Consider the following 26,890-nt stretch of genomic DNA (forward strand, 5'->3'; position numbering starts at 1 on the left):
TGGAATGGATTTCATTCAGTAAAAATATACTTATCTTAAAGTAAAATGACTGACTTTAAAAAAGTACAAGTACACAAAAAGCTACTCATTTACAGTAATGTGAGTAAATGTAATTAGTTACTTGCATTACAGAATGTCAGTTTTGGAATATTGTCTCAGCATGGTTTAACAGAAATAACAGCTGACATGCTTGTCTCATATTCATCTTTTGATCTGAAATACAAATGTCATACTCAATACTCTCTGATTTTTCTCATCTGTACACCAGAAGCTGAGAAATATTGCATATATCTCTGTATTTTGATCTTTTCTTATTTACTCTAATATTGAATATCATCTTTTTTGTACATCTTCATATGAGATGTTTTCATTCTTTTTTCTTTTTTCAGTATGTCCTACTGCTATCTACTTAACACATTCTAGTGCTGTAACTCTTCATTTGCTCTATTCTTATTAATATTCTATTTCTCTTTGCTATATCCTATTATTATGATCCAGTTTCAATAAAGCTTCATCTAATCGAATCTTATTTTAAAAGGAACTCATCAAAATGCAGATCTGAGAATTGCACAAATCATGACGTCCTTTTCTCCATTTTCCAAGACTGTTCTGTGTGTGTGTGTGTGTGTGTGTGTGTGTGTGTGTGTGTATCCCTGACAGCTGGACGGGCCATCAAGTGACGCCCCCACTGGTCACTGCAAGGATTATTTTGACACGGCAAGTCGCTGTTGGCTAATAGATACATGTAACACACACGCTCCAACCCCTCTCACCCGCATATGCGCACACACACACACACACACACACACACACACACACACACAACTTCAGGTGTGCGTCCGCTTGCGTGTGTGTGAGTGAGTGTGTGTGTTTAGTGTCCAGGTGTGAAGGAAAGTCCTTTGCAGTTCAGCTGAAATCTCCCTGATGACAGACACGGGGCTGTAGCCAGGAATACAGAGTGTGTGTTAGAGTGTGTGTGTGTGTGTGTGTGTGTGTGTGTGTGTGTGTGTGTGTGTGTGTGTGGGGCAAGGTAAGCTCACATAGATCCTCCATACCAGCATCTAGAGATGAAGCACTGGCAGCTAAAGCCCCCATCAACAGCCTGATCAAACCCTGTTCCTTGTGTGTGTATGTGTGTGTGTGTGTGTGTGTGTGTGTGTGTGTGTGTGTGTGTGTATGTGTGTGTGTTGGCTCTCCCGTCACTTTCCCCCGTCCTTATCTGAACTCGAAATCTGCGTCTCGAAACCCGGGAGAATATGCAAAATAGATCGATGTGAAACGTGTGACACTCAAAAAGTTGTAGAAAATGAAGCACAAAACATCTACATTTTTTCTATTTGTTGTAATGGTGCAGCCATAAAAAAAGAAGGGCATCTTGGGTTTGAATATCTGACTCAATATAAGTGTGATATAGCTTCAATGCAGCAGAATATGAATGTGATATTGTCATACAGTATGGAAAAAAAAAATGCTCTTTCTAACTTTGAAGCGACTGAAATGTGAGGAAAATCAGAATGCAAGGGGATTTTGAAACACCAGAACAAAATGCATCGTCCCTCCTAGTGGCCCTCTATGTAAATGTCTGTCAGTCGTCCTGTCTGTCTGTCTGTTGACTGCCCCCCCCCCCCCCCCCTTTTGCTACCCACCCCCCTGTCCCGTCTCCCTCGGTCTGTCCTGCGTCCGTTGTCTCTCTGTCTTGAGGATCGGGGGCCGGTAATGCTGCGGTAAGCCGGGGGAAAATCCTCCTCCTCCTGCCTGCATGCAGCGCAGACTTACCAAGCAGAGAGAGACTCAGAGAGAGAGAGAGAAAGAGAGAGAGAGAGCAGCAGGGTCAACTCTCAGAATGCGGATCCATCTTCAAGTCCAAGTCCGCGCAGTTTCACGGCAATACGCTCAGCCAGTCCAGTTTTGCCGTTGAATTTTGCGATTATCGTGCGTTTACCCGCCTCCCTAAATTCATATTTCTGTGTGTTTCTCCCATCTTTTGATTTGGAAAAAAAAAAGAGAGTTGAGCCACTTTTTGGGCCTGACATAAATCTATATGAGGTAGCGTACATCTTAGTAAGTCATATCTCAAAATGACACTGAAAACTTATACAGAAACCAAAACCAGGAAGAGAGAGCATATTACCCCTGTTTTAATTACACTCCGTTGGCTCCCACAATCTTTTAGAATAAGATCCTATTACTTGTCTACAAAGCTCTAAATGGTTTAGGACCGGCCTACATTGCAGACTCTCTGTCGTTTTTATTATCCTTCACGAGCTCTTAGATCTTCTGCTGCTGGGTTTTTAAACACAAACAATACCACACATAAGAGAATAGGCAGCACAGCTTTTTTTTAACTATGCTCCAAAATTATGGAATAGCCTACCATACCTAAAGCCATAAGAGATTCCAGCTCAGTGAACATTTTTAAATGACAAATGAAAACCTATTTATTTAACTTGGCTTTTAATTTATAGTAAGTCATTCTATTTTTACTTTTTATTATTTTTTTTACATATTATATCGTTCTTACCGGTTTCTTTTTACTGTCCCTTTTACCATCTACTGAATTATTTATGAATCCTTTCCATTTGCCCTTGTTTTAATTTGTATGTTTTCAATTTGTCTGTATTAATATTAATATCAAGCATTTTATTTTTTATTTTTTATTGTAAAGCACTTTGAACTGCATCGTTTGTATGACAGGTGCTCTATAAATAAACTTTATTTTTATCATTATTATTATTATTATTATTATTATATCAAACTGGTGTAAGTTATATGAAGATCCCACAATGTTTTGATAATCTATTATGTGCCTTTTTCTTATTATTTGTGTTCCTTTGAAACTAAATGCCATTGTGATCCATTTCAGATGACTTGTCAGCTGCCATAATAAACCTTATAGGGGAAAAAAGTCAGAAATTTGTTTTGTGTTGATATTGATGATATGATAGGATGATGCTGATACTGATTTTCTTGAGATTTGATTTTTCGTTGATATCGGCGGTTGCTTTCCTCATGATGATCACTGGAGGTCACAGTTCACCCACCTACATCTGATCTGAATGCACACAGATGACAATAAAGGAGCTCAAACCTACAGGTAGTGCAAAGGTCAATCTGACTGAGCCTCCTCCTCACACACACACACACACACACACACACGTCAGATGCGTTGCACAACAACGCGGGGCAAAAAACGAAGAGACACCAGAGGAAAGCCGAGAGAGAGGGGGGGAGAGGGGGGGGGGTGCAGAGGAGAAAGAATTGCAACTGTCATCACAAACAAGAACCATCTGTCTCATTTGTGTAACTTGTTTTCTTTTAATATGAGAAGTATGCTGAAGAGATCTGGGAGTTTGCGGAGAGGCCTGGGAGGGCCGGGCCTCTGGGCTAAAGCCAGCCTTCTCCTGGGCTTCTTCTGGGAGCAGAGTGGCATTAATATCCAGCCAACCTGCGCGGTTAACCCTTCACACGCACACACACACACACACACACAACACACACACTGAGAGAGAGAGAGAGAGAGGGAGAGAGAGGAGAGAGCAGAAAACATCTGAAGTATGCGGAGCCACCTGAGCTGGAACCTGAACCGTCTCGTAGAAGCGTCGGCTGGATGATTTATGTGCAGGTTCAATTTTCATTTTGTTGCCTATGGTGAGAAGTCATTTACATAATCAATATTCACACTGCGTATAGCCTATTAATCAGATACGGGCCAGCCAGTGTGGTCTGTCTCATGCTGCAGTTTGTTTAATATGAAAATGATCATTTCAATCAGAGTTTGTGTCCCGCGGTCTAAATCATAGGTGCCGATCACATGGGTGCTCAAGGGCCCAGGCACCCATGGGTCACGCGTTTTGTAGTCAATGAGATTCTAGTCTGAAGCAGGTGGTTCAACCTGCATGCTTTTCATTTTTTGGGGGGGGAATTTTTCAGCCTGAAAATGGCCAAATTTAAAGATGATGAATGATGAATATAAATATCGACAGAAAAAAAATAGCAGCTGCCAGCAGCCTCGGCCCAAAAATATTGGTGTCAGCCTTCAAAAACCCATATTGGTCAAATTGTATTTTCTACACACACACACACACACACACACACACACACACACACACACTAAGTGATAAAACCCCACTCTCAGCTTCTTGTCTCCACCACAACCGCAGCAAACCGCGAGAGGCATTAGTATTCTCTGCCTCGGAGCTGACTGACTGTATTGCTGAGCGACTGACTGTACCACTGACTGACTGACTGACTGACTGTACCACTGACTGACTGACTGACTGACTGACACGAACCCACAGACATTCCCAATCACTGTGGCCACCACCGCCCACCTCATCCAGGAACATCGCGGTGGCTTAATTAAGGACAGACCTTCCACCGTCCCGGACCGAGAGAGTTAGAGTTACACTTTCCGCAGAGGGGGGGGGGGGGGGGGGGGGGGGAGAGCGAGAAAGCTGGGGAGGGGAGGGGAGGAGGGGGGTGGTAGTGAGATACCGATAGAGACAGAGGGAGGAAGGGGGAAAAAGAAAAAGCTTGTGCCATGTGGTCTGCATTTCGCTGTAATCCCCCTGTTCTAGCCCGGTGTTTTCTGCCTCTTACCCCCCTCACCCCCCCACCCCCCTCCTCCCCCTCCTCCTCCTTGTCCCAAAAACCACCGTAGAATTTGAAATTGGATGTTCTGCGGTCCAAACCCAATCAGGCAGAGGGGTTGAAACCCGAAGCTGGTTCTTCTTCTTCTTCCCCCAAAAAAAACAGTCTTCCCAGCTCCCAGCGCCCCGGGGAGAGGGGGGTGGGGGGGGTGGGGGGGTACGGTGATATATGGCGCGTAAAAAAAATTGTGTTTAAAGGTGTCAGGGCCGCGGGGAGAAGAAGAAGGACCTAGGGGTGTAATGTATCTCGCACAAACAGCACACACACACACACACACACACACACACACACACACGAAACGCTGCATATGGTGCGCACTGCGGCCATGTAATAACGCTGCTGAAAGACACGGGAAATGGATGATTTTATTGAAATATGTGTGCACGTCTGTCTGCAGGGCTGCGTGTGTGTGTGTGTGTGGGTGTGTGTGTGTGTGTGTGCGCACGGTGGAATAGGATCTGCATCCCAGTTTTTGTGCGACGATACACTCCACAGAATGACTTTGCTCTCATGTATTGGTGTCTTTCTTTCTCTCTCTCTCTCTCTCACACACAGACACACACACACACATACACACACACACCAGACATCATGGCAAAAGAAACATGACAGCAGTCATTTTTGACACAGCATATATTCCATATTAACATACATTCATAGGCAGTATAGTCTTCTTCAGTGTATAAGTCTTTACAGATCTACAGTATGTCTCTATAATGATAGCACGTTACTATAGGAAAGCTTGGCTTTATGGTGGTGGTACATGTTGGCCCAGACAACAAATTCAGTCCCTACATCCTGACAGTGGCATGGGAGAGTGTGTGTGTGTGTGCGTGTGTGTGTGTATGGGAAAAAGCTGGGGAAATGAATATGCGGTCCGATGTTTGTTTATAGGGTGAAGGCTCTATGTGCGCTTGGAGAGAAAGTGCTTCAGTCATCATGCATGGTGAACATGCTCTGGCAAACCTCTGGCAAACCCCCTTTCTGTGTGTGTGTGTGTGTGTGTGTGTCTGTGTGTTTACTTGTGTTTGCATAAACCCAGCAAGCAGTTGACGGACAGCGACATGCAGGACGACCCAAATGAGCACAACATTTTTTGACAATATGATATTATGGCACGATAAAAAAAAAAAACCTATCGAAACAGCTTTGGAAACTGTTTTTGAACCGATATCAGAAAGAGATTTAGGTCCAGATGTGACAGACAATGCAGGCAGCAGCTGTATGGACGACTACAGGTGTCTCCACTTTCATTTCGGCGCTTTATTTACACTGGTTTTCAACATCGGTGCGGGCTGTCGTATCTATTCAACGTCAGAATGTTTGCTAGGTGTGTGTGTGTGTGTGTGTGTGTGTTTGCATACGTGTGTGATGCCTGTCAGTGCTAAGGGCCAATGGAAAGAAGACAGGGAAAAAGCTGGACAGTGGCTTTTTCACCTGTCCGTCATCATCCTCACTCTGACACGGATACAGAGAGAGAGTATGTGTGTGTGTGTGTATGTGTGTGTGTGTGTGTGTGTGAGTGGAGCAGCATCAGGGCATTGCAGGGGGGCAAAAAAAAAAAACGGCCTCTTGACTCGACAGCAACTGAACCTCCACGCGCAACGCAAGCCGTGTGCGCTGGGGGAAAAGCAAAATCACGAAAAAAAAAAAAAAAAAAAAGAAACAGTCCGTCTGTGTCGTGTCCCTCCTGTCGTTCACCTCCGACAGGCTCGCCGTCTCTCCCTTTTTTTTTTTTTTTTTGACATCCGGCACTCCAAGACGAGTCCCCCCCCCCCCCCCACCCGAAGCAGCAGCAAGGACAGAGGGCAAAACAAGCCTCCTGTCTGCCCCCCTCCCCCCCCGTCCCGACCCCCGTAAAACCCAGAATCCAGTACGCCCCCTTCGTCTCCGTCTCCCGTCCGGTCCGCCCCCCCCGCCCCCCCCCCCCGCTCGTCCCGCGTCCCTCCGCCTCCTCACTCTCGACAGCGTCAAATAAGTTAAACATTACAAAAATAAGAAAGCATCGACAACCATGAAAAACAAAAAAAACAAAAAAAAAAAAAATCAAATGTGAGAGTGAGGCAAGGGAGACAGAAAGAGAGAGAGAAACATTTTTGCCTTTTTTTTTTTTTTTTAAAGGAAAATCCCATGCATAATGTATCGATATCCTTTAAGGTGGTATAAAATGAGTAGGACGTCAGTCTGTCAGTCTGTTCCCATTGACCAGTAGTTGGGGGTGGAGGGGGGAGGGGGCGGGGGCGGGGGCAGGGGGGGGGGGGTGCTCTCGAGTGGGAGAAGAGGGAGGTAGACACAAGACTCTCCCTCCCTCCCTCCCTCTGGTCCAGGTAAAGTGGAGGAGGTGAGCCGGGGGCGTTCGTTTTGTTCGTCGGCGGTGCCCTCTGCGCGCCCCCCCTCCCCATCACCGGCAGGTGTGCATCTCCACCATCTTGCGGCACTGTTTGCATTTGACGTAGCAGCACCAGTGGAACTTGCAGCTGCACCTGTCCACCACCTCCACCTCCTCCGTCTGGAAGCCGCGGCCGCAGCACATCAGCTCGCAGCCGTCGATGGCCTTGGAGGTGCGGTTGCACTGGCGGCCCGCCGTGCCCAGCATGCCCGGCGTGCGCGGGTCGTAGTCGCAGAAGTCCGGGCTGGGGTCCAGGTAGACCAGGTCTTCGTCCGTGTGCGGTTTGAACTGGGAGTTGCGGGGCACCAGGACCTTGGTGGTGCCCACCTTGCGCTGCTCCACCTCGGTGGCGCCGTCGAACTTCTCCTTGATGACGTTGCCCACCTTGCGGAACGGCGGCATGGCCTTCCAGCAGGTCTTCACCTCGCAGGAGCCGGACACGCCGTGGCACTTACACTCCACACGCATGTGGGACAGGATGGCCTGCGGAGAAACCAGACCACTGCGGGTTAGCCCACACAACCCGCAACCGACCACTCTTTTTGGTAGAGTGAATTCACCAATGATCCTTTTTTGCGTGTGCTGCTGAAACGACTTGAGCGAATGACAGTGACTTACCTTCCTGCCAGCCTCATTGTTGTGGAGGTTCATGAGGGCCCGACTGGAGGACTGGCCTTTACTCCTCTCCCTCACATCCACAAAGGACTGAGAGAAGGCCACTCCGTAGGCGATGTTATCACTGCAGCCTGACCACTGGAACCCTGTGACAGACAGGAGGTTAGACACAGAGAGTGGTTATCTGTAGGGATGGGAAGATATGCTTATCTCACGCTGCGATACGATACGATATGATACGATACAATACGTAATATGGGCTTCACGATTCAATACAACCATGATACAAATAAAAGTAAAATGACAACAAAGTCTGACACAAATCTTTCTAGCAATGGCATTGGCTCGCTAGAATGTAAACAATTTAAAAATGTCATTACAAAGTGCAAATCATATAATTTGGATGGAGAGCTTGTGAAATTGTGATGGTCAAGCTGTCTCATTTGTGATTACTACAGCAGAATAAAATATAGCTAATATCACAACTAATTTCTCTCCTTCATGATACGTATTGTCACGTTTTTGTATTGCGATATATTGAATTTCGATACATCGTCCCGTCCCTAGTTATCTGTATTGCGCAAACTTTACTTTAAACATTGCACCAATACTTCACTTTAATGCTACTACTTTGCTATTGTCTCTCTATTTTTATACTGATTCTTGTGTTTGGATGTCAATCCATGCCCATCAATCATCTCTTCTGTCTCCTTCTTGTGCGTGTGTGAGAGAGATAGAGAGAGAGAGAGAGAGAGAGAGAGAGAGACCTACCCTCTGGACTGACTCCATGAACGTTGCGGTCACATCCACATTTTTCCAGTTCTCCGCTGCTGCAAGCCCTCGTTACCGCAAACGCCACACTGGCTGCTGAGATGGCGTACACAAAGGCTGCCTCACGGGTGCCTAATACACACACACACACACACACACACACACAGGCATATTGATCCATTTTGTAATTGAAAACAATCGCTGCTTCTGAATCACAAAAAATGCAGTTTATATCCACATAGATGCAATATTAAAGTCGTCTTACCCTGGGTGACCACCTTGCCGAACACGGGCATGGTCTCCAGGGTGGAGCAGTTCCACCGCCGGTTCCGAAACTGGAACTGACACTCGTCTATAGCCAGCTGGGCTCCTCGACGCACCGCATCCATCACCTCCACACTGCGCTTACAGATCTGCACCTGGAGCACAGACAGATACAGACAGGTTAATGCAAGTGATTCTCAAAGCCTCATTTCCCGTAAACCCTGTTGCTTCTGTCACAAAGAGGATGTTGCTGACGGTCTTGTGTATTTGTGGTAATTATATTAATATCCCAAATTGAATGTGGCTGTGATTCACAATCAGAGTGTACCTGATTGTGACTCCCACAATGTTATTGTATTCAGAAAGAACAATTCGTTTTGCTGCAGCCATTTTGTCTGTTTTCCTAGTCAGCATTTAATTTAGACTTGCAGGCACCATTCAATCAAAAATGATCCCTAAAAGGACAAATAGATCACTTGTTCCTTTGTATTCTTGGTTTACCCTAAAATTAGTATTTAAAAATAAAAGTAGATCTGGTCTCCCAAACGGGAACTATCTCTCCTAATGTATCCCTCCGCTATGTTCTCTTCTATCAATAAAAATGCTATTTGGCGAAATTCTGTTCTAAAACATTGGACCCACAGTCACCTGAAAATCACAGCAGCAGGATCTGTTGTTGAATCTGTTCACCAACGTGTTAAATGTCAGTTTTCAGTCTATTTTCATGATTCAAATGAATGGGAAGTAAAAATCTGAACGCTACAAACTTGTCCAGCTGCATCCAATCTTGCCGATTAGATTATATTCTGGTTTTCATGGCGGTCAAGTGCCAAAAAACCCCCATGTTAAAACTAAGTGGAATACTGCTAAGTATTCCACTAGGCCTGTACCTGTCTCTGGATGAGGCCTCGTAGCCTCTCACACGTCTCCTCGTCACTGATGCTCCCCACCGACGACAGCTTGGCCAGGTACCTGAGAGAGAGAGAGACACGACATCTTCAGTATGCAGTCGTATTATCATATCCTCTCTACGGAACAGAGGGAACGTCTTCAGGTGGGTGGAGAGATCATGGAGAGAACAAAAGGGAAGTAGAAGAAAGGCTTGAAAAGCACTGAATCGCTACATCGTTCGTTAAAGGTGCTACATGTAGAATTTAATTTTGAGACGTTGCATCAAGAAAATTGTCAGCCTCTACCAGCTTCTACTCTGCATTTTACATTGTGAACCACCTGGTCAGATTTGGAGGGAAATCTGCTGGATCGCTTTACGGCACAAAACAAGCAGAGGTTCTGTTCTTCCAGAGCAAACGGAGCTAAAGCTTTCAGAGTTTCTGGCAGCAGATGGTGGAAGGAGGGGAAAGGAAGATGGAAAAATCACTTCCAACATGTTGATCCTCTTCAGTAAAGACAAACTGTGTAGCGAAGCCAGGGAGGGGGAGGGGGACATCCTCTTTGTGACAGGAAACAGCAGGGTTTATGGGAAATGTAGTCTTAATTTTGAGAAACACTAGCACTAACAATTCCAGAGGCTAACAATTGTCTCCACCATGATCTGTTTTCTGATTTGTTTACAGTAATTATACCAAGGTATTGCAATTCATTTGACAGTGATATATTGATGTTTGAAAAAGCTACACATAGCACCTTCACACCATGGATGCTTTGATTCCAGTCAAGTGTTTTCCTTAAAAACACTGTTTAGTTGAAGCAGAGCTGGTTCATGGAGGCTCGGTTCCCATGACGTTGTGGGAATGTTTTGGCTAAATGGTCTGGTTGTGAGGACACTGAGAGGAGGGAAAGTGGCTTATCACACACACCACCTCCAGGCCAGACAGGTCAGGGAGATATACCGCGTACACACAAGCGCACAGTCCGAGATGTGTGAGAAAACGACATCCGTCTCGATGCCCCGACCCCTCACACACACACACACACCTCACCTCACTTCAGTCTCATATCTCCAGTCCCAGCTGCACCTCACAGAAATAGGCTTCCTCCTAAGCTGGCAGTGCGTCTCCCACAGAGGGAGCAGCTTACTGTACTGTCTGCACTGCTACACGTCCCCATCGTAACAAGACATTTGCATCTCTCTATGTTGAGTCTTCAAATCGTGTTTTTTCTTAAAACAAGTGAAACGTTTTGCCAGTAGGGTGAGATAATTCCACTTGTTTCCACTGTAGTTTCACTTAAAACAGTCATTTTCTCTGCTCCAGTCCTCGAACCCCAAGTACTGCTGGGTTTCATTCTAGCCATCGAACCGTTACAGATGTAGACCTGGGACGCCAGGCAAATGCAATTAACTACCTGGTTGGATAGAAAACCAGTAATACTCTGAATGCCAAGGACCGGAGTTGGGAATACTGATCTAAGAAAATGTCACTTGATTGAAGAAACCCCTTCAAACAATCCGATTTGCATTGGAATCGAATGGAATTTCTCACCACTTTGGCAGATTTTTTCCATAAAAATGAATTTAAAACTTAATGCCAGATTTAATGACAAACACATTCAGACTGTTCTCAGCAAGTGACTGACTTCAGAGGATTCTCTCAGCTGTCTGGACACATAAAGGCTTTGTGGTTTATCCCATCCAGACCATATTGACTGTTAGGCCCTCTGACCTTTTCTATAGGCCTGCTGGTGTCAGTCCTCAGAACCTCTGGACTACCACGCAAGCCCCTTTAGAGGAGGACAGCTTTCACAAAATGAACGTCAAACTGGCCCTTATTAAAGGAGAATTCCGCCAAAATTGACTTTTAGGCCCTTATTCTGTAAAGGTAGACATTTTTCCTCTAAAAAAAATTCTCAAGCTTGTTTTATGAGTTCAGAGTTATGAGTTCTCAAGACCACACATACCTCTGCAAAGCCCTGTTCGCCCGTCTCAATCAAGCCATGGCACGGCTCCAGATGGCAGTGGAATTCTGCTGCCAGGTTATTGACGAAGACTAAATGCATCATGGGATCATATTAACCCTGTTTTACACTGGTTGCCTCTACAGATTGGCATAGAATTGATTTTACCTTTAACCCCTTATGACCTAGGGCACAGTAGTAGCAGTATTAGCACTACTAAAAATAAAAGTAGTAATAGTAGCAGTAGCAGTAGTAGTGGCATCATGAGTGTTAATATTATTACCTCCGTCAACAGTTTGCCTCGTTCTGTCTGTCTGTGTGTTGGCAGGATAACTCCAAAAGTTCTTAACAGATTTGCATGAAATTTGGTGGAAAGTTCGGTCATGGGCCAAGGAAGAACTGATTTAATGTTTCACACCGATTGGCCAAAGGAGGGCGTGGTGGTGGGCGTGGCTTCTCATATAAAGGCATAGAACTTCCGAACGGATTCACATAACACCATCAAACTTTGTGGCCTATCAGCAGACAGAAGAAACCCTCCAAACCCTACATTGTTGTCCCAATCAAACAACATGGAGGCAATGGAGAGCTCATTTCTAGTTTAGACATAGCCCTAATAGCCCTAGTAGCCCTAATAGCCACTGAACAGATATAGAGCTGACTGGCCATGTGGTGTTGTGATAATCGGTTACTACTTTCTCTACTACTACTGCTAGTGCCATCTAGTTAGTATTAGTGGTAGCAGTATTAGAACTCATTAGGACTCATATTAACACTGGAAAATTTGCTGTGTGGTAGTATTATATATTATACTTCGATACTTGTGATAGGTCCAACACCTCCTGCTCTCCATCCACTCTCTCATCTCCTCTCTTCTCCTCAATAGTCCAGATAATCTCTCTCTCTCTCTCTCACTGATAGCCTCCTTCTTCTCCTCCTCCCATTCCGACAGCGTCAGTATTTACCACTCAGCGCTGCGATAACCCCGGCCCTCGCCACTCCACCACATCTCAACCACATCCGCTCCTATCGACCGCTCCGGGATGACCTCACCCTCTCACAATATAACACACCGAATGTCTTCTTCCCTCATAAGGGGGAAGATGCCCATATGGGAAGATTTTTGTTGTAGAGTTAGTGTTGCAGGGTTTCCCATTGGTCCTGACATTTCTAGAATATCGTGGAATTTTGAGAGGTGTGTTCCAGACAGGGGAAGCTAAGACGTTTTCTGGGGAAGTCAGGGAATTTGTGTCACATATTCATTGCATTAGCCGGTGCTTTTCAGTCCAACTGGGGTGTTAAGGTCATGGAAGCACTTTGACTTAGGTATGGAAAGTCCTGGAAAAGTTCTGGAATTTTGCCTCCTGTCTACTGTCTACTGTCTAGAATCGTCACTCCTATAAATTCTTTCGTTCAATTACAGCGGAATGAAACTATTCCTCGGTTTGCTCGGGGATTCCTGCACTTTGAGAAGCGAACCACTGTCCTAGAATACCCTGCGAGGTTATTTCTCTTCCCAAATCCTACGGGTCCTGCCCCTGCGGTGTGGAGCCGGTCCAGCTCGGCACCGCAAAGCCCCGATTTGGTCGATTGCAGCGCGATGGCACAGCGAGCGAGGCTTTTCATCAAAGCCATGTGCTGCGTTTGATCCCCCTTTGTTGTGAAGCGTAGCCTTGGGCAGGGCGCCGTGTTTGGGTCCACACACACACACACACAGACACACACACACACGCACACACACACAGCTGGGAGACCGTCAGACGGCCGATAAAGACAGACCTATGAGAACCGACCCCAGCAAGAACACTCCACCACAAACAGAAACCTGTCCTCTCTGACTGCCAGTACCACACACACACACACACTCACACTCACACACACACACACACACACACACACACACACACACACACACACACAAAACACACAAGCAGACAAAAGCAGCTGGATGGCATCCCGCTGGCCTGACGTTCACCCTGGAAACATTTAATAAACATTGGATAAGCTATTATTCAGGTGATTTTCTGGATGTGTGTGTGTGTGTGTGTGTGTGTATACACGCGTGGGAAAAGTTCAGAGCAGGCCTTGGGCGAGTGTGTGTGTGTGTGTGTGTGTGTGTGTGTCTGAGTGAGAGGGAGTGTTCGCTCGCTTTATCTGTTCATTCGGGAGCGTATACCCTCCGCTTCCCAGAGCCGAGGTTAACAAAACATCTTTGCCAGGACAGAGACGGGAGGAATCAGCCCGACGCTACAAGGACAGAGAACACCCCCCCCCCCCCCCCTCTTCTCCCCCCATCTCATCCTCATTCCTCTCCTTCCCTCTCTCTCTCTCTCTCTCTCTCTCTCTCAGGCCTGTGGTGGTTTGCGTGCTTAAATCCCAGAGGCCTAAGCCCGGTGGAGCCAGTGGTGTTGTGAGGGCTGCGATGCGTAATGCAACATAAACACACAAGCGGCCTGCGAACGCACCGCGCTCCAGGTGGAATGCCCCCCCCCCCCGGCCAGCCTTTTGGGGGCCTGAAGCTAAATAGTAGTCGGTATGCCCCCCCCCCCCCTACTCGTTCCTCTGATCTACAGTTGTTATGATCCCACCATTCATACACCGTTGCTTCATTCAACCTCATTGCAGCAACTTACAAAGTGAAGCAATGACTGGTGACTGTTGTGATATTATTATATAGCCAATGTGACAAACTATTAGAAGTTGGTCACCAAGCTATCAGCTTACAGGGGAAATTGGTCCTGAATTTTTTTTTTTTCAGATATGGCTTCCAAATGCTTAATCGCTTAAAAATCACATTTGGACTCACTTAGGCTAAAGAAAGGCAGTAGCTCATACCTTGCCACACCCACTTGACACCCATGCAGGTTGTCGTCTATGGACAGGACATGGAAGAGTGGGCTAATACCAAAATGGTGACTTCCACGCATTGAGCGTATACTGAGTTGTCAAAAATCACTTTTGAACCCAAAACAAGCCATAATGCATATCATTTATTGCATTTTAAAATGGCTAAGAAAGCCTGAAATCTGCATATGTAGAGCCAGTTATAAAAGCTGACATTTTATTGGAATAAACGCTTCATGGTTTGCTGGCTGTATGCTCAACCCTAACAATTTGGGAAAGCTCTTGTCTGAATAAACCATCGTTTTACCTGCACCCACCTGTGCTATGGAGCACCACTGATTTACTGCCTGAACATACTGTATATGACCATTCAGTTTCAGGGATGGAGACCCCAGATTATCATTATTTTCAATGAATAATACTAGAGTTGTTTCTATTGACATTGCAGTTAAGGTCAGATAATTTCTCCTTTTTATCAACAAAAAAAATACATAGCTACAATGACTTTTTAGGCCGAGATGAGGCTGTGTGTTTTCTTTGGTGGCATCGCTCCCACCAAATCCCTCCAACTTGAACTCCCAATACCAGAGAGAGGGAGCGGATATAGAGGTCGGGACCATCTGCATGACCGTAACATACTTCAATACACTTCTAAGCATTCCTGCCAAAAGAGACCCAAAGCTGGAGTAACCCCTTTACTTTTCCACTGACAGACACCAAAAAAAAAAAGAAAAAAAAAGAAAAAAAGAAAAGCTTTACATAAATGCTGGTAAACTGTAGCGCTCTCTCTGTGCCTCCATCATCTCTAATGTGTATTTATATGAAAATATCCTCACGTTTACCTTTCCAGCGCTGAGTACACAGCAGAGGTACACAGTCGGAGGTAAATATAGCATGGATGGGAAATGCAAGGAGGAGCGCTGCAAGACAGAATCTAAGAGACGTCTTTCTGGAAAAGGCACACACACACACACACACACACACACACACACACACACACTGCATATAAGCATCATCCTGCCCTTAAAGATCTAAAAAGCATCAAGGTAAAGATATGCTTCGGCAATATCGTTCTTTACTTTCATACCAATAAAGCACAGTGAATTGAAAGGAATTGATTTAAACAGTTTTACCAAAACAATCCATAAATGCTGCTGGTAGAGCAACAGCAGGCAGCACTGATCCAAAGTGTGTATAAAGAAATGGTGTTGTTCAGTAGAAGTTGACAAGTCACACTATGAGACACACTGAGGCGTGACCTGAGCTAACCCTCCCTGTCCCCTCCGTCTGCAGTGGACACATGCAGCGTGCAGCGCATAGAGTGACCTGTAGAGGGCACTATACTCTCAGTTTACCCTCAAGACACCTTCATCCAGCTCTGAACCCCGGGACCAAGCTCAACTCATGGGTCCCCCTGCAGTCCCTTCTTCCCCTCTGAGACGTTCGTGGGACTCTTAAAGACTTCAATTGTTCGAGGTAGTCTAGTGGTTCTCAGGTCTTAGGTGCGATTCCCGCAACGGCCGATATCGTGCCGTGTATCATTTCAAAGTTTCTTTGAGCAAGACGTCTAAACTCGATCTGCTCAATCATGGAAAGTCGCTCTGGGTAGTCAGTTGTGTCCCTAAATGTAAATGAAGGAAAAGAAGGTAGGGAAATAATAACCGTTCCTAAACATTCCTAAGAATGATCTTGCCACCTCCTTGGAGATCCAGATCCCTATGTTGAGAACCACTGTAAAAGAGCAGCATTTAAGGGTTGGATCCATTATAACGGTGTTGTGAAACGTCATGGTGAAATGCTCGAGCTGTTATTTCTTGTTTTCTACTACCTTGCAATATGGATCTCTAATGCTCTTGTTTTCCCACTAAAGTCAGTTCAAGCAAAGCAGATGAGGACGGAGACACATAGGACTCCCTAGATTTGCACCTGTTATTTGCTAATGTGTTATTTCCTAGTGTGGATTAGAGGCAGAGGCAGGCAAGAAAGAGTGAAAGCAGGAAAAAGAGGAGTTGCGGAGAGAAGAACTTGCTCACACTGACCCGGACTAACCTCCGTACTGAACCTGGTGAACCTCACATTGAGCTCTGAAGCAGACCCAAAGCCAACGAAGAACGTCAGTGTTCATGTTGGATTGAAATGAAGACAAAAAAAATCCTCATGTTCATCATTCCATATTTTTTTAGTGGATCCAATCTGTAAAAGGATTAGAATTTTCTCAACTAAAGACTTAACCAGACAGGTTGGATTCAAGCCCCATGTCAGCAAACCCTCACCTCAAAATTTGCACAGTTTCTCTGTTCCCAGATACCAAAGCCACTCCAGTTAGTCCATCTAAAATGGTCCTATTCAATGTTCAGTGTTAGATTGAAGTGAAGAGCTCATTTCCAAAACATAAGTCTCTATTTTAGAAAAATGGATGAAGAAAAAGGACTTGAGATACCTACTATCCTGTAAAAGTGAGATCATTTGAAGAATTTAATTCCAAAATGAGACATTTGAGAAAATCAACATCTACTCTAACAAAATAATTATGAGAAAAAGTTATTACTTGTTCTAAGAGTTTCACTTTACAGAACGGTTATGGTTTTGAAGATAGAATCATCTGTGCTTCTGAAATATTGACTGATGAATTCCAGGTGGTATGTTTTGTCCAAAGACCGTTCATTTAGTTCATTTTGCTTTAATAAGATAAGTGAGGTTTTTTTTATTTTTTCAAGAGTTCAAAAAGCATCGCTTTTCTCAAATGGTTGAAATCTCATTGATGAATAAAAGATTACAATATGAAAAATCTGAAACGAAATGTCATACAGAGGTCCATATGAGGCACTTTTTTTTCTACTTTCCTTAATATTAAATGGTATAGTGAGAAGACTGATTTTACCTAGAGACAAAAAAAAACCTCACTGCTCACATTGTTGGGTGGTGATGTGTGGGTGGGTGGGTGGGTGGGGGGGAGTTATTGTATAAAGGACTATGTGGATTTAATTTTGAGAGTCATAATGCTCTAAATAGCCTTGCTCTCATGTATTCAATTACACACATACAAAATAAAGGTAGGAGGGAGAGAGAGAGCGAGAGGGAAATGAGTTGCGCCCTCAGTGGAAAGAACGAAAGATAAGAACGAGGGGAGGATGGGAGAGGAAAGAAAACGGGGGGGGGGGGGAAAGGTAGAGAGGATCAGGCGGACGAGACGGCGAAGGAACGAGAAGAGAAAGTGTTTAAGGAGGGAGGTGAAAATGAAAAGAATCTGATGAATGTGTCCTGAGGAGATTTAAACACATGATGACAGAGAATGGAGAACAATTAACACAGTTACTGCGAAGCTCGTGGGTTGAGCTACTATGGGGTTGTGTGTGTGTGTGTGTGTGTGCCCACGCGTGTGTCTGGGTGTATTTATATGCCGCTGGCTCCACTAGAGCTCATTTCCCCCTAAAAATAACATGCTCTGCCAACACCACAACCCTCACACACACACACACACACACACACTTACACACACATTTGGGAAAAGAGGCAATAAAAGCCATGAAATTAACCTCCTGCCTGGTGTTAGTGCCGTGGCCCCAAAAGGCTAGGAACCAATTAGTGTGTGTGCGTGTGTGTGTGTGTGTGTGTGTCAGCATGCTCATATAATGTCCATGCATACCAACTTCATCCAATCTAGTCTACAGCCTGTATTTATGTCATTCTTCGTCCTGCTTTCTATCTTCTCGGGTCTCTATAGAGGGCTTTCAGGTGATGACACACACCGTCTGGCGGCCATGTTGGAGGTACGCAGCTGTTGGGCAACAGTGACTCAGAACAGCTGATTGCACTTCTAAATGTACGACCCAGCAGTCGCGACACAGTTCAGTAGACATAGTTCCTTTCTGTGATGTTTTGGGAAACGTCAGTGATTAACTACCGCATTGTAGTCACTGAATAGAGACATTTTGAATTAAGTATTAAGCATTGATCTGTTCACTTCACTGTATAAAGGGCAATGTGCTTGTAGTCCTACAACAGGGCAATGTGCTTGTAGTCCTTTGTAGTTTTTCCCATGTTTTATCAGCATGAGATCTATTCAACTGGGCCATGTACAGTGGTGGAAGAAGTACTGAGATTTTTTACTGAAGTAAAAGTAGCAATACAACAATGTAAAGATACTCCATTACAAGTAAAAGTCCTGCATTCAAAATCTTACTTAAGTAAAAGTACATAAGTATTGGCAGCAAAATGTACTTAGAGTATCAAAGTAAACGTACTCATTATGCAAACTGTCCCCATTTAGAGAGTTATATTTTTCATAAATTATTGGAATATTAACACTGATTTATTGACATACATGTACATGTAAGCAGCATTTTAAAGTTGTCAACGTGAAGCTAATCTTAACAATTTAGCTATACTTTTGGGTAGTCTAATCTATAACAATGCTATTTTATAGTTATTTTATAAAGATGATCAAATGTTTTAAATATAAAATATTGATCTGAAAAGTAACTAGTAACTATAGCTGTGAAATAAATGTAATGGAGTAAAAAGTACAATATTTCCCTCTAAAATGTAGTGGAGTACAAAGTAGCATAAAATGGAAATACTCAAGTAAAGTACAAGTACCTCAAAATTGTACTTAAGTACAGTACTTGAGTAAATGTACTTAGTTACTTTCCACCTCTGGCCATGTAAATACAATGTTCTCACTCTGCGCATTCAAAAGCCAACTTTCATTGATGAAAAAACGATTGTTTTTACGACATTCTACGACATTAAGCAATATCACACGTGATTATACACGACCGAATCACAGTTATGCTGATATACAGTATAACAGCACCACCTTCAGTGTGATATTGCTTTTATACAATAGTTCTAGAAACAAAGCTATTTATCAAGTAATGATAATTTGAGTCATTTGAGACAACAGATTATGATTTTTGTCTTTTATTCATCTCCGGCAACAAAAGCAATTCCAGCAGGATTACACTACAGCACATAAACTGTTTGCATTAGACCAGCTGTAAAGCGGAGTGATACGTATAGTAAAACGTCCCGTTCCATGCCTGCTGTTATACTGTATATCAGCGCTCATGGAACGCCTCCCGTCCAATCAAATTACTCGACCGGAACTAACTGTTGTACAATGCTAATCGTGGCTTTTTCTGTGTTCTGATCATGTATGTGAAATGTTAGCTAGCAAACTTACGTGCAAACTTCCGCTCAAGAGAGGAGTCATGTTCGCATTTTGAGACTTCAAGAAAAAACATTTTAATGATCATCAACGTAACGACAAATTATTTACACCATACACATTTCGCATAAATTATCAGAACACAGAAAAAGCAACCACAGAAAATGTCGATTTATTGTTTTTGCCGCGTCATCACCGTTGCGTTACGTCACCTGAAAGAACTCTATACCTCTTTCTCTTCCTTTCTTCCTACTTCTTTCTCTCCTCTCTGGTCATCCTGAGTGATGCCCGGTGACTCGAAGTGTGTCACGATAATTGTACACACGCCGGTGACAAGAGGGCTCGAAATAACATGCCGCCGCTTTACCTCGCTCGTGTGTGTGTGTGTGTGTGTGTGTGTGTGTGTGTGAATGCGTGAGAGAGAAGTGTGAGGCGCCACAGTGTACCGCAATGCCAAGGTCTCTGCTTTCTCCTGTTACCCATCAGCTGCCATCTCTTTAGCACCTCACCATGGTTATCCAGGACATGTGCATGTATGTTCACACGTACACACACACACACACACACACACACACACGGAAAACAGAGAGACCACATGAGAGATCGAGACAGAGAGAGAGAGAAAGATCAGTGTATGTGCTTTTTATCCAGAATTACACATAAACTACATATTGCACTGCACTAACCGAACAGAGCAGCAACATTTTGAAATCATAAATATTCTGCCTCAACCAGAACGTTCAGTAATAATCCGACCGCATTAGTTTCCACATTTCGGTTGATTTGCTGCCATCTGCTTTTGCCGCATGCTAGACAGTAGCATGGGGCATCCAGAACTGGCCGGACTGTTTCCTGGTGAAAGTGAAGTCAGGGCATGAATGTTTAAAAAGCAATTACTCAACGCTTTCGATGTTTCAAAGGGGATGAGCTTTCTTAAGCAAATAAATGGAGATTATAATCCTTTCTCCGGGGCAGATTCATGACAGTTTAGCTAAATAAATAAATGAAACTGAGCACTGCCGCTCTGTTCTGGCCTTTTCTTCAGACGGATGCCAGCTTTAATCCTCCTTGCGCCACACCAGCGCTGGAAAGTAACTGTTCACAACTACTGTAGTTACTGTGCTAAAGCCCATACTTTCACTGATACTCTATCTTTTAAAGTGTTTCATTCTGCTTTGATTTTACTGGGAGTAAAATATTTCACAATTCCACCCACATAGACACAAGACGCTGACGCTTCCTCTCAAACAATGCGCGTGTGTGTGTGTGTGTGTGTGTGTGTATGTTAATATGTGGTAGTATCCTGTAAGTGGCTACCACTCTGCAGTGTGTCTAAGAGAAATGACTGAAAGCATGTGCCAGCGTTGAGGGAGACGCAAGCTTACATACTCACTCAGACAAACACACACACACACACACACACACACACACACACAGATCCCCGGAGCAGCGTGCAGGTGCAGCAGAAACAGTCGGTGCAGGGCAAGAAGAGGAAGAGGAGGAGGAGGAGGGTGATGACGGACAGATTAATGAAGAGCAGTGCGGTGAGCGGGACACTGAGCATGACTCAGCAGTTTGGAAAAGTGACCAAAAACCATCTTAGCTGTTCTGAATTTTCGTTTCGTTCTTTCATTATCTAATCAGTAATAATTGAATGTTATTCCTCTGCCAAGCAATAAGGTTCTTGAACAGTAGCTAAACAAAGTGGCTGTGAGTGAGTGGTGGTTTTCACTTATGTTTATGTTTCACTGTTATGTTGCTACTTTATTGCATATTTTACAATGGCTTTGAATGGGACTCAGCCAATTAGAACTGAGAGCCGCAGCTATCTGCTACTTTAATGAAGAGCCTTTAATGTACCGTTCATTGCAAACAGACAATGTTTCAAGCAGTGAGTGGTGTTTATGAATTTGTGATCTGTTTAGTTGTGAATTAAATATCACTGACTAGCAATATAAAGTCATTGTTATCCTATCATCAGGCAAAACTTAAACCAAAAAAATAACCAGCTTAACCGCCTATGTATGTATACAAGGTAGGCTACTTTAATCAAGATATGGGCCTATATAGAAATACAACACATATATTATTATAATTATTGCTGTCTCCTGTAGCCGTTTTTGATTAACAGTAAAAAGATCACAACCGTTTTTGATTAACAGTAAAAAGATCACAAATCAAGATCAAATCACAGCCATAGCCATGCATGCTTTGGACACTCATCCCGATGCTTTCCACCGAAATATTCAATTCACAACAAGCCAAGAGCGATAACGCTCACAGGAATAGACCGCATGGTAAAAAATAACCAAGTGAAAGTGAAGTAAGCGGCAGTCAAACCCCAGGATGACGGAAGATATTTGATCGCGTCTGCCACTGTGTCTTGTCATTTTTAGCCTTTTGCCATCTAAACGACGAAGGCAAACAAACAGCAGCCATCAGAGCATGTATATATAGTTCATTAGAGACTTGGACGTCCTCAAAGAGGCAATCTGTTGTGCAACACAGAAACACCCAGGCAGTCATTCCACAGCTGTCACACAAAACCCAAAGCATACTCAATAAGACTGTACATAAGCAATCATTTGCTTTATAACTGCAACACGCCGCTCATCTAATCGCTCCCCACACTTTGACCCCGTGTGTACCCCACTGCTGCTGCTGTGTGGAGCTGGAGGGGTTGACGTGTCGAGAAGCCCAGATACACAACGCACCGCTCTGCAGGTTTCCTCCCACAGTGTAAATCCCGTGCTGCAGCCTGGCAGCTCTGCAGCCTGCCCGTACATGCCTGCTCTCCGCTGCTGTCACCACGCCTTCAGCCCCAAACAGCAGACTTACCCCGCACTCAGTGACAGAGAGTTCACGGATAGGCAACGCTGTACTGGCAAGGATCTGACAACAATATCGGTTAGGCTGTCTGCAGTGAAAATGCGCTGGAGTAATCCTATCATACATTTTTTAGAAGGATACAATACATATATATGTCAGTGGGAATATTGTAGTGATATCATAGGATGTACAAATATACCGTAAATTATGATAAGGTCACTGTAAACTCACTATTGAGTCCCTGTAGGAATAATATAGGAATAGTATAGTGATTTTTCCATGAGTGAATCGTGTCACCTAATGGAAAATCATTACAACTTCTAATGTTACGCAACCTGTTCCGCATGATCCATGTCGCCAGGCCGCACCTGAGACTCGTCCGTGCACAAGCGAGGGCCGGGCTTGCTTTTTCGAAGGGCGAGGGGGACGGGGGGGGACAGTGAGCTCCCTGGGCGCTCGGTGCCAGGGTTGTTGGACGTACAGTGAGCGAATGGCAGCGGAGAGCGGAGCGGAGCCTCTGTAGGAATGCAGAAACCCACCTAACCGCCTCCCACAGGCTGCCGGGAGAGCAGGCACACACACACACACGCGACCCGACCGAACCGGCCTCCGAGAAGAGGTGGCACGATGTGTGTGTTATCCCCGACCCCATAGCAACTACTGTCAGGCTGCCCCCGAACAACAACAGAATCACTATAATGTTCCTAGAGGGTGTTTAATAGTGAGTTTATAGTGACCTTGTTGAACTTTGTGGGTTTTTTTTTTTTTTATCTCCTAAGGTATCCCTATAATATTCAGGGGGATACCTTAGGAGTAGTGTATCTGTGTAACTTTATATTGTTAATAGTGATTTCATTGTGCTTTATAGTCTTTATATCGCCTATGGTATCACTATAATATTCCTACCACTATAAAGGGACTTTATAGTGTGTCTGGGTTACTCAATAGTAAAATTATCATGACCTTATCGTACTTGATGGTAATTTTTTATCTCCTATGTTATCCTTATAATATCCCTATAATATTCTTAAAATATTCCTTTAGGGTGTGTGGTTCATAGTGAGTTAATAAGTGATCTTATTGTACTTTTATATTCCCCTATGGTATTACTATAATAATCCTATAATATTTATATAGGCACTTGTAATTTTGCTGTGGTATTTGTATAGCATCCCTCCACATTTTATAATAGGATAGTTATTTTTTTCAGCTCTTCAGTGCAGTCAGACTGTCGGACACCTGCCTAATATGAACTGCGTCAGTGACTGTGTTTCTCTTCACAGTAAATGAAATGAAATGTTGCCAACTACAAATTGAAATGAACAAATTTTTAGCCCAGTGGCATTAGTGCTTTTCCCCTGGTCCCATATAACTGAGGAATATCAATACAGATCCTATAGGGTTAACCAGTTAACCTAAACCAGTGGTTCCCAAAATGGGGTCTGAGGACCTCCAGGGGTCCTTGAGGGCTTTTCAACGTGAGGTTTAATTTCACAATGAGCACAATACGAGGGTATAAGGATGACTTTTTATAGGTTTCACTCATCTAAAGTATATACAGTTATGCAAATCCCTATTAAATCATATCCAGGAACAAAACTCTTCTCATGTGGTATTCCTTAGGACAAACTCTTATCAAATGAGGGCGTAGTGCTTAGTTTGGCTCCTGGATGTGACAAGGTTTGGGTAGAGCAGACCAGGTCTCACCCTTACGAAAAAAAAGCCATGTGAAAACCCACCTGTGCACGTGCTTTATGGACACATGTTGGTTTTCACATGTGAACAGCTTCTTTCATGTTGTATTCTGACATCACAGAAGTTTTTACTTCACATGTGAAAATTCCAATTTGTAGGTGAAACATGTTTTTCTTCCACCTTTTTTTTTTCCACATTTCCACCTGCTGTGACATATGATATTTGTTTGACATGTGAAAACTTAATTTCACATGCATAGAGACAATTCTCAGGTGAAAAAAATGGGGAATTTCACATATGAACATGAAATCAGTGAAATCAGACCAGGTCTCACCCTTACAAAAAAAACATGTGAAAACCCACCTGTGCTTTTTTTGGACACATGTTGCTTTTCACATGTGAACAACTTTTTCATGTCGCATTCTGACATTCACGTGACACTTTTTTTTTACTTCACATGTGAAAATTCCAATTCATGGGTGAAAAGTGTTTCTCTTCCACCTTTTCGTTCACATTTCCACCTGCTGTGACATATGACAATATTTGTTTCACATGTGAAAAATTGCATTTTCACATGTGGAAATGGGAAATTTCACTTGTTCACATATGAAAACCCAACATGTGTCAAAAAAGCACATACACTTTGAATTCACATGGGGGTTTTCACGTTTCACTTTTTTTTTTAGTAAAAGATAATGGTCTTGGGGGGATAAAGCAGTGCTGGTAAGTTATTAAGTCTGTCAGTGAGAGTGTGTGGATGGGGTGGATAGCATGGTTAACCATTAACTGGTCACTGAGCTGGAGAGAGAGAGGAGGACAGAGGAAGATGGTGACTGGAAGAAAAGGATGAGAAGGACAGGTGAATCGTGATCGTGGAGGCGGAAGGATGAAAGAAGAAGAGTCCAAGAGAGTTCCAACTTACAGCCAGTTACTCGCGTTGGCCGAGAGCAGCGCAAAGCAGAGCATCAGGACGCACCGCAAAACATATTCCTCGGTCATCTCGGGAGGGAGGAGAGAGCGGTGAGAGATGAAAATAATCCCGGGGTGAACGGGGGTCGGCGGCCTCGTACGGAGGGTCCAATGAGCGGCGGCGGCAGCGGCGGCGGCGGGTGTCCGGAGAGGGACGGAGAAGACTTTTAATCCATCGTCCCGCATCCGCTGGAACATCCACCGGGGGAGGCGCGGCGGAGACGCGCAGCTTCACGGTCCGTCCGTCCGGTTTCTTCTCCCCTCCCTCCCTCCTCCTCCTCTCCGCGCTCAGAAGGGACGGGAAGAGGGGGAAAAGAGGGATGCTAAAAATACGGTTGAATTAAAAAAAAAAAAGAAAAAAAAAGAAAAAGAAAAAAGAAAACTGCTGAATCGGACCCTTCTTCTTCTTCGTCTTCTTCTTCTTCTTCTTCTTCTTATTCAACTTGTTTGCTTTCCCTCTCGGTCGCGCGTTAACGCCGGCGGGAGAGCGCGTGGAGAGGCAGTTCAATAAAAAGGCAAGCTAAATTAACGAGCGCTCGGGCTTGACTTTTACGGTTCTTCCTGCTCTCTGAAGGCTTATCACCCGCTGCCGGGTCCCGGTCACAGAGAAGCGGGGCTCTCCTGCTGGTGCGCCGCGGTCTCTCCAACTCTCTCTCCTCTCTCTCTCTCTCTCTCACATACACACACACACAGACATACACACACACTCGTACGCGTAAAAATACGCACGGCTCTTGCTCACACACCACCGTCTCTCGGTGCGTCTGGCAGAGGAGAGAGTGTGTGTGCTGACTTTAGTTGAGGGGCGGCGCGAGGATATAGAGAGGTATGGCAGCGAGATGGGAGTGAGTTTTTTGGGGATGAAGGAGGCGGGTTTAGTGCGTCGGCAAGGTGGTGCGTGTGTGTGTGTGTGTGTGTGTGTGTGTGTGTGTGTGTACGGACGGACCTATGTGTATGTGTGTGTTTAGAGGTCTCCTGGGAGGATGCAATAGCACAGCCATTCACTAATGCCCCCCACCCCTGTCCAACACACACACACACACACACACACTCTCTCTCTCTCTCTCTCTCTCTCTCTCTCTCTCACACACACACAGACACACACGTGCGCGCGCACTCCTCAAACCGCACACACTTCTTGGCAGCACCTCACACTCCCTGTCACACACTCAACCAAATATTCTGCGGTCAACAGGCTATTTAAAGCTTGGCTGCAAAATGTCTGCATTTGAAACCAGCAAATCCCAATAATATGACAAATGTCAGCTACAGCCTATTGATTGATGAAAATGTTGTAGGAGGATAATAAGGTGAGGCAGCCATGCCGGCCTGATGTAATACCATGGAGGACAATATAACACATCAATATGACTCACCTGATCCTGGCGCAGTAGAGGAAGAGCGAGGTGGAGTAGAAATGTCTTATTGTAATTTATTTGCATATAACACAATTTGGTAAAAAAAAAAAAAAAAGAAAAAAGAAAAAAAAAAGAAAAAGGGGAGATGGGGAAAGAGATATATAAATAAGGAAGACTTCCCACTGAATTGGAACAATAATAATAGGCTATTGGTAATAACTGATGCAATTAGACATATCATAAAATCAGAACAATATGATGAAAAGTGTACAAGAGCAAACACATCATAAAATGAAGTAAATAAATAAATACAAATAGGATAAATAACCTGAATAAAATAATAATACAATAAATTAAAGAACAACCAACATAAGTGGAAAAAAAGTCAAACAAACCAAGCAAATAAACAAAAAAAAATGTACGTATCATGGTCACTTAGGTGTTATAGTTATATTGGTTTAAATGGGGATTGAAATGAGAATT

General features: G+C 44.2%; 1 protein-coding gene across 2 annotated transcripts; it reads right to left on the reverse strand.

Moving 5' to 3' along the window:
• Positions 1-7,051: 7,051 nt before the first annotated feature.
• Positions 7,052-25,105, reverse strand: wnt4 (wingless-type MMTV integration site family, member 4). 2 transcript variants are annotated; one of them, XM_071512657.1, is made up of 6 exons: positions 25,003-25,105; positions 9,580-9,661; positions 8,691-8,844; positions 8,426-8,557; positions 7,658-7,800; positions 7,052-7,522 (listed from the first exon to the last, which is right to left on the reverse strand). In XM_071512657.1, exons 1-6 carry the CDS (start codon positions 25,077-25,079, stop codon positions 7,052-7,054), a joined length of 1,059 nt encoding a protein of 352 aa, XP_071368758.1. In that variant the 5' UTR covers positions 25,080-25,105. The 2 variants fall into 2 exon arrangements, with proteins under 2 accessions (XP_071368758.1, XP_071368757.1); XM_071512656.1 differs by having other exon boundaries at positions 7,052-7,800.
• Between the last annotated feature and the right edge of the window lie 1,785 nt (positions 25,106-26,890).

This window comes from Centroberyx affinis, unplaced genomic scaffold (assembly GCF_046629955.1).
Source record: "Centroberyx affinis isolate AG114_WGS23_722 - 3 ecotype Tasmania unplaced genomic scaffold, CSIRO-AGI_Caff_v1 ptg006428l_1, whole genome shotgun sequence".
Classification (NCBI taxonomy): Eukaryota; Metazoa; Chordata; class Actinopteri; order Beryciformes; family Berycidae; genus Centroberyx; species Centroberyx affinis.

Bases quoted from the DNA above. Each gene is read 5' to 3' on its own strand.
- wnt4 (XM_071512656.1), bottom strand. From the start codon at position 25,079: ATGACCGAGGAATATGTTTTGCGGTGCGTCCTGATGCTCTGCTTTGCG. The intron at 8,845-9,579 runs GTACAGGCCTAG...TCTGTGCTCCAG, and splicing joins GAGGCCTCATCCAGAGACAG to GTGCAGATCTGTAAGCGCAG. The intron at 8,558-8,690 runs GTAAGACGACTT...TGTGTGTATTAG, and splicing joins CGGCAAGGTGGTCACCCAGG to GCACCCGTGAGGCAGCCTTT.